This window comes from Sminthopsis crassicaudata, chromosome 2 (assembly GCF_048593235.1).
Source record: "Sminthopsis crassicaudata isolate SCR6 chromosome 2, ASM4859323v1, whole genome shotgun sequence".
NCBI lineage: Eukaryota > Metazoa > Chordata > Mammalia > Dasyuromorphia > Dasyuridae > Sminthopsis > Sminthopsis crassicaudata.
The window spans coordinates 178,168,419-178,177,061 of record NC_133618.1 but is presented as its reverse complement, the minus strand read 5'-3'; the positions used below and the strand labels follow the sequence as shown (position 1 = coordinate 178,177,061).

Genomic DNA, 8,643 nt, shown 5'->3' with positions numbered 1-8,643 from the left:
AACTTTGAGGGTCTGCCTAGTGAGCAATTATATGTATAGCTGTTATTTGGGGACCAACTTAGCTTCACTATAAAAAAACTCATCAAAAGTTTGGCCAAGGGGGCAGCTAGGTGGCGCAGTGGATCGAGCACGAGCCTTGAATTCAGGAGGACCCAAGTTCAAATCTGGTCTCGGACACTTAACACTTCCTAGCTGTGTGACCCTGGGCAAGTCACTTAACCCCAGCCTCAAAAAAAAAAAAAAGTTTGGCCACGATGAAGAATGCTTAGTCAAACAAATATAAGGAACCTTCTTCAGAGCTTTGGGGAACTTATGAACCACATCTGTGTATGCAATATTCAAATCTCAAGGCATGGGAAAAGAGGAGAATAAAACTGCATTCCACTCAAGGACAATTAAATAAACTTTTATTATTTGCTGTTCTTCACAAACACAGAAAACCTGTTTTCAAGAAGTTCATAGTCTAAATATGGCATATCGACCAATAAATATTAGTAGAATGTGATTATCAAGAAACAGACTTCAATTCAAATACGCTGTCTGTAGGAAAGGACAAATCACCTTTGGTCATAAAAGTCCAAGATTCATCCTTCTTAAACAAAATGATGCAACTGAATTTAAATTGTACAAACTTCTCTTGACCATTTATTTTGCTCAAGATTTTGGACTTTGAAGCTATGTGTGATCCCTCATTTCTTCTTGCGACAGCATTTTCGGCGTCCCAGGGAACAAGACCCAATTTGTTCTTCTTTGTTGGTACATCCAATCATTCTGCATTTGCCCTGTCTCACTCTACAGAACAGATTGTTTATTTGGGACAGCAACCCACTTTCACCTAGAAGGAGAGGAGATTGTTAAAACTTTCTAAGGGTGACAGTTAAATGGTGCATTGAACAGAGTGCTAACCCTGGAGACAAGAATCCCTGAACTTCAACTAGCCTGGGAAGAATACTATCTGTATGACCTCAGGCAAATCTAATCTCAGTTTCTTCAAATGTCAGCTGAATATAAATAAAAGTCCCAATCTCCCAGGATTGTTGTAAGTACCTCCTAATTTTAAAAAATGGAAAAAAAGACTAGAGAGTAGTTTAAGTAGTTTACTTGCTAGTAATTGTCTGAGTTGGGATTTTAACCAAGACTTAATCCACTCTAGTGCTTAATCCATTTATCTCAAAAGTGTCAGTCACATTGTCTACTGACCTCAGGCAACCCCACCAATACCCACTAGTGCGGACTGTACCATATTAAAATGTAATTAGGAAATATTTAACAAAATAAACACATACATATATGCATATATCTGTGTATTATAACATATATACACATATAAACATATTTATGTATAAAGCATTTAGCATAGTTCCCAGAATATAATAGGCACTATATAAAATACTAACAATAAAAATAATAAATTAAAACAATTCTCCAAGATATTATTTCCAGGAACCTGAACACAAATACTGCCAATTTTATGTGACAGACACTATGATTGTACATGTAAACCATTATATGTACAATGTAAAACCATTAAAAGTGTTATAGATCTAGGATATTATTAGTTATGTGATATCCTCAAAAATTAAAAATTCACTTTTGCTGACCCAATCCTATCCAAATCAAAAAGCACAATCTCCTGCTAGATGCAAACTATTCAAGGGCAAACAGTCTCTATCTCCAAAGAACATGTGTTCTAATGAATGATCCGTTCTTATCTAAACAGAAATAGTCAACTTCTGTGAGCATTAATTTCTTCATCTGTAAAATAGGAATACAAGTTCTAATATACATTTCATATATATATGTATATTTTATATATACTTATCACTTTGCAAATCTTAAAGCTTTGTATAGATGCTATTATTAATGACCAAATATCATTTCTCTTATTTTAAAAAAAAAACAAAAAACTAAAGGAGGGTTTGTTTGTTTGTTTTAATTCTATTAGAGAATTGCTTCAAAGACAGGAAGAAATTCCAGCCCAAGACATGTACTGTCTTTGTGAACTTGGACAAGACAATCATACTCTCAGCTCTCTTAACCAATTAATAGAAATAGATCCCTATAATAGTGTATTGACTGATAAAACTACAAATTGGCATTATCTATGTTGTACTGTATTTTATTTAGTTTATTAAACATTTGTCTAGAATATAGAGAATATTATGATGCTATTTGAACGGTCAAAAAAACAACATAAGATAATGCAGAGAAGACTAGCTTTGGACTAAGAACCTAATGAACTCGAGTTCTATTTCAAATATAAATATATATATAATATATATATGCATATATATATTAATGTAGTACTTTATACTTTATATGTATATATACACATAAATTCTCACAGATATATATATATAAATTCTCACAGCTAAGTTTCTTGAGGGCAAGGACCATTTTATTTCTATATCCCTGATGTTAAGGATTTGTATCTAGAAAGCACTCAATACATGTTGAATTGAATGCCAGCTATGTGAATCTGGGAAAGTCACTTAACTGATTAGTAAGATTATGTATTATGGAAGGTGAGAATTGGAATGAATCTTAGAGGTCACCAAATCCTACCTCCTAATTTTAAAACAAAAGGCTAGAACTCAAATCCTGACTCCAATGTCACTCCAGGGTTATTCTGTGCCACCTAGCTGTCCCAGCAGTAAGGTTTTCTTGACTTAAAATCCAGTGCTCCATAACTTTGCCACAAAAGATGTACCAAAGTATTAAAAGCCAGTCTTTTTTTTCCTGGGCAACAGCTCAGGAACAAAGTAGGCATAACACTGGAAAATGCTGTTCAATAGTATAAAATAACATATGGGTGCTCTCCATTTATGAAGGGCAAAGCTGTATTTGGTCCCTAAGGCCTTTCATTTGATCCACAGCCCCCAGGATAATATAAATTCTCATTATAGCCTTAGTAAACAAGAACATCTAGAGTATAGCTCTTTCTGGCAACTTAATCATTACTTTTTTGATATCTCATTAAAAACAAACAAACCCAGAAATTATCATGTTAGTATTTCATTCAAATAATACTGATTTTCCAATTAAATCATGATTCTTTTATCTTATCCTAGTGATCAATAGACTGAAAACATTTGTAAACCAATCCCTGCTGTGATGTTCCTTTTTTTTCTTCTGTATTTCCCAGCTGCCATTTAGATAGAAAATCTACTAAAGTTCAATATTCTTGAGAAAGCCAAATGCAGATCTTCATTTCACGATGGCTCTTCTAATTCTTTCTGGCTACCTGTTTTCCAAGTCTAAAACCCTTGAGCCCATCTTACCTGGAATAGGCAGCAGGAACAAGAAGAAAATGAAAAAGAGCAGATAATAGATCCTCATTGCTGGTATTTGATGATTCTACCTAAGATACTGTGAAGCTTCCAAGATAAAATAAGAAGAAAGAAGCTCACTTGTGTCTTATCAAGGATGATGCTGAACAGATTGAGCAGGCAGACATGCTCGCTGTCATTATAAGGTGTGGATAACCTAATGTCTTTTCCTGATGTTTCATGCTAGGAGCTCTTACGACACAGAGCTCCACCCACTCACCTTGCACATGTCATGTTACAGGTGACAGATAAAAGATCAGATACATAGATGTACCAAAAAATTCACTCTGCCATCCTGTGCCCTTAATCCAACCCATGGAAAATTGTCTAATTAGGTTACAAATCTGGTAAATCTGGAAGTGGTAACATTCCCCCTCCCTAGTTTGGAGCAGTATAAGAACATCCCACTAGGCTTGATTTTCCCTCAGAATTGATATATCCTCCTCACTCCCATCCTCAGCTTTTATTCTCAAGAGGGGACTAAAGTCAACCTTTTCAGGGTCCTTTTCAATCCATCTCAAGCTTTCCCCAAAGAATACTTTAGCTCTAGAGATAGGCCTAGTTGGCTTAGAATCACATATAATTAGATTATCTTTAAAGTGGTGAGGGAAAGGATGTGGTAGCAACACTATCTCAGAATGTTCACCCCATAGAATTTACTCTACTAAGAGATGTCAATCAAAATATATCAATAATCCCTTATTTCATTTTGTATTATGTACTAGGCTCTATGCTGGGTATCTGGGATTAAAATTAAAAATGCAACAGTTCCTGATCTCAAAAGGTTTATATTCTATTGTTGGGGAGAGAGAGAGAGAGACAACTATAAACATAAAATATACATATATAGATATAGATATAGATATAGATATATGGATATAGTTGTATATATAGATATATGTGTATATATGTACACAAAAAATATACAGAGTATTCCATAAGTTATGAAAGTTCAACATTGTACTGACACCTTAGGAACATTCTATTGTAAAATAAATACAGGGTAATTTTTGAGGGGAAAGGTATTAGTAGTCAGGGGAATCAGGATAGGTTTCATGTAGATAATGGTTCTTAAACTTTGGAGTAAACTATAGATTCTAAAATATAGAGTTGAGGAAGCAGTACATTCCAAACAGGGGAGACAGCCCAGTACAAAGGCATGAAGATGGGGAATGAAGTGTCATATATGAGAAATGGAAAGAAGAACCCATCATAATCTTCCCTTTGTCTAAAGAACTACTAAAAGGATGAGTCACAGTTAGCTGCCACATTTTATTGCCTCAGAGAATGCTAGGATGAGACATGCCAATGGGCTGTAATCTGTCCAATGTTTAAGTCACTCTCCACGTGAGTTAGGTGCTCAGAATTGTCTACTCATTATATATCAGAGTTCTAAGGGCTCATTGAGTGTATAAGGAATCAAACAAATGTTTCATCAAATCATAAAATGAAAAGATGGAAAGAATTTTGGAAATTATATAGTCCAATCCCTCTTACTTTGAAATAAGGCCTAAAGAAGGGGACTTAGCCAAGATCATACAGGTAATAGCTGCCAGACCTGGAATTTATCAAGAATTTATTGATCACTAAATGAGTGCCAAAGCAATTAATTTACCTCTATTTACCTCATTTCCTCAGTTATAAGATGGTGATAATAATAACACTTCCCTCATAATCAAATGAGATAATATTTATAGAACACTTAGAAAAAGTTATCTGGTACAAAATAATCATTTAACAAATGCTTATTTATTAAAGTCCAGGCAATTAATTTATTGATCACTAAATAGTGGTATGATTTGGCCTTTTAGACTATAAAATTGGATCTTTAGAGCACAAACTAAATTTATTTATTCTTTTGGTGCCCTGTAGATTTTGCTATAAAGAAGCAAGGATACCAACAAAAGAACTGTGTAAGTTCCTGTCACCAAAGTCATTCAAAGTCATAATGACAATGTCAGAACATAAAAGGTTCTGAGTCTATTTAGTCCAATAACTGCTCCCCTCCCTTATTTTCCATGTATGGAAACTCCTTCCAGTCTTTTTGAAGAGTCAGGGAGAAGGAAAGGAATATTCCCCAGAACAAACAGTTAGTGACAGACTCTAGAATTCAAACCTTGGTGCCCTAATTTCCAATCCAGAAGTCTTCTCATAAGGCTTTGCTAAATTATGTTAGTTCAATACATCTGTAACATTAAAAGACTATATTTGGCTATTGTGAGACCTAGAGGTTTGATGGATATTGAAAAATATTATGTGAACATATTGGAAAGAGGAGAGCAGGAGTAGACTTTGAGTATTATGGGGAGTTATATCTCAGTTTATAAATTTAGATCAAAACTATAGTTCAACAGGATCAAATGTGGTTACCTTTCCCAAGATACTAAGATATTTTCTTTTGAAAATTATTGGAACACCCTAAATGTAAAATAAATACAGGGTAATTTTGAGGAGTCAATCATTAATATCTGGAGGAATCAGGAAAGGTTTCATGCATTTGATGGTGTTTAAGCTGAACTTTGAAGTAAACTAAACTAAAATTAGAGATGAGGCAAAGATGGGGAATGGATTGTTTGATGAAAAGCAGGATTTGAGTATTATGGGGAGTAATAACTTTAAACATACCTATTGCTCAAAATATCACCAAGTACAGATATGATTTTATGTCCCATGACAGTTAGAGATTTTTCTATTCTATGTTGTTCTTTCTCCTTCAACTTCAATCTATCAGATACCCAATGGGAAATGGATTTGCTGCATTCCTAATTCCCATCATCTCTCCCTCCATTCCCATCTGGGGCTTGAGTTGTTCCAGTTCTAAATTTATAATCCTATGATAATACATTATTCTTTCAGTTCATCTTGGTGCTTTCTCTCAATCCTTTTCACTCAGAATCAAAATAACTGAACTATATTCCATTTCTTGTTTAATGCTTAAAAGTTAAAATTCTCAAAGGGACTAGGAGCAGAGAAGCAATATGAATAACACTCCAGTCTACTTTACATCTTAATATTTATTTATACTTTAATCTTCCTCTTCTCTATATCTCTTATCACCCCACTTCTCTTTCTTTACTAACACATGGAATGATACAATGTCAAAACTAGAAGGGAATGCGAAGATTATCTAAATAAACCCTTCTTCATTATGATTATAAAATAATCAAAATTTTAGAAAATAATCTAGGATATTGAGTATCCAGGCTTAGCCTGGATTATCAGTTTGTGTCAGAAGCAGGACTTGAATCCAGTTCTTTCTGCAAACAGTTTTCTAACAGCTATGACTTACATTTCTATATTCTCTACAAAGCAGGCATAGATGTGCATGAGCAGAAGAAGGAATTCTTTTCTGGGGAACTAGTTATACTGATTAAGCATGGTTCTAGTAAAAAAAAAATAATAATAATATATCAACATATATTTTTTTTAATATTTGGGGACCTTAGGAAGTTCTTATTCTTCAGTGGTACCATTCTTACAAGGTTCAGTAATATAAGAAATATACTCATTTTACAGATAAGGAAACAAACTCATAAAAGTTAAATTATCATGCCCACAGTCATAAGGCTATTTAAAAGGCAAAGTCAATATAAGAGCCTAGGTATCTTGATACCCAGTCCAAGAGTTTTTGAACTTGACAATGCCAAGATCTAAAGCTGTCTCATAGATCTTTGTATCTAACATCTTGAACAGGGTTTTCAACACATAGTTTAGAATTATGATAAATGTGTTAATTTAAATCAAATTGTTGACTAAGAAAATTGAATAAGGACATTACTAGTTTTATTCAGCAGAAGGCAACTGGAAAAGAAATCTCCCCAAATCCTCCAGTTTTCCATAATAGGTTAAATTCCTTTTCTGCAGCAGTGTTTCTTGGAACTTGAGCATCTTCCAGGCAAGGGCATGCATTTGACTTCTTTTTTATTCCGGCAAATACCCCGATAAAAATAGCAGGAAGGAATGTCGATTTTCTTTCCATCTACTGTAAAAAGAAAGTAAATTTCTGACAACACTGCTTGGCTTAGACAAACACAAGGTACAGAGAGAAGAGAGGGAGGTTGGGAACTTGAGTCACATTTTCAACTTTGTTGACAATTATTTAGCTGAATACTTCTGGTAGCTATGAAGGATTATGTATTTTTATATGGAAGAAAACAGAGGGGGTCATTAATGTCATAGAATGATATTAGAGCTGGAAAGGACCCAAGCAGTTCAACCTCTACATTTTGCAGAAGAACAAACTAAGACAAAGAAAGGTTCAGTGATTTATTTACTTCAAGATTAGAATCAGTTAAGTACCTGAGGTATAGGATCACAACTCAGGTATTAACTCCTTTCCCCTTCATCTTGCAGATGAAAACAAACAAACAAACAAACAAACAAACTCAAGCCCACAAAAGAAAAGTCATTTACCCTAAAGTCACATAGGTATCAAATGGTACAGCTAGAAGTTAAACAGGTTCTCAGACTCAATAACCAGTCTACTGTTCACTATATCATGTTACATAATTAAGTTAAATTTCTGTTTCTATTCACAGTATCAGGTCATATATGGCCTAGATTCAAAGCTAGCTCTAATATTCATCACTTTTGAGAACTTATAAAAGTCATTTCTCTCCCTCTTCTTGACTGAACTTTACTTACTTAAAAAATGAGGTGATTAAGTTGGATGACTTTCTGAGATATTTTTCAGCTTGAATATTATATGATAATAACTCTCATTTATATGATATTTCTTATTCCCCCATTAGGCAAGGAGCTCCATGATAGCAGAGATTGGTATTATCTGTACTTGGGTCCCTAAATGAAAACATTAACTAAATAGTTTATTGATTTTGAAGTTTTAAGAAGTGCTTTCACATTCACTACAATCTCAATTGATCTCACCACAACACGGTGAGATGAACAAGGGAGTAGTTATCCCCATTTTTCCAGGTGTCCTTTGATTTTTCTAATAACCCCTTTTTTCCCCTTGGCACCCTTCTTATTTGTTCTTCCTGGTGCTTAGTCACACATATGCTGATCCCATCACCAGAACTATCTATTCCTCAAGAATTAGTCTTGGTCCTATCTTCTCTAAATAGTTTCCTCACTGAGCTTATCTTTTACCTTCAGTTATCTTTTATTTATATTTATTATTTAATCATCACCTTTAATATTTCATAAAGCTGATTTTAAGACTGCTAGATGGCATAGTGAACAAAGTGTTACATGAGTCATGAAAATCTGAATTTGAATCTTACTTCAGATAATAACTGGCTATTACCTGGACAAGTCACTTAAACCTCTCTCATCCTCTGTTTCCTCATCTATA

At 34.0% G+C, this 8,643-nt stretch overlaps 1 protein-coding gene across 1 annotated transcript; it reads right to left on the bottom strand.

Annotated features, from left to right (window-relative positions):
• Positions 1–632: 632 nt before the first annotated feature.
• On the bottom strand, positions 633–3,674 carry LOC141555222 (beta-defensin 103A-like). The gene is made up of 2 exons (XM_074287938.1): positions 3,282–3,674; positions 633–835 (listed from the first exon to the last, which is right to left on the bottom strand). Exons 1-2 carry the CDS (start codon positions 3,337–3,339, stop codon positions 690–692), a joined length of 204 nt encoding a protein of 67 aa, XP_074144039.1. The 5' UTR covers positions 3,340–3,674; the 3' UTR covers positions 633–689.
• Between the last annotated feature and the right edge of the window lie 4,969 nt (positions 3,675–8,643).

Excerpts from the sequence above, each read along its gene's own strand:
- LOC141555222 (XM_074287938.1), bottom strand. The coding sequence starts at position 3,339 with ATGAGGATCTATTATCTGCTCTTTTTCATTTTCTTCTTGTTCCTGCTG. Across the intron at positions 836-3,281 it reads GTTCCTGCTGCCTATTCCAG|GTGAAAGTGGGTTGCTGTCC; the intron begins GTAAGATGGGCT and ends CTCTCCTTCTAG.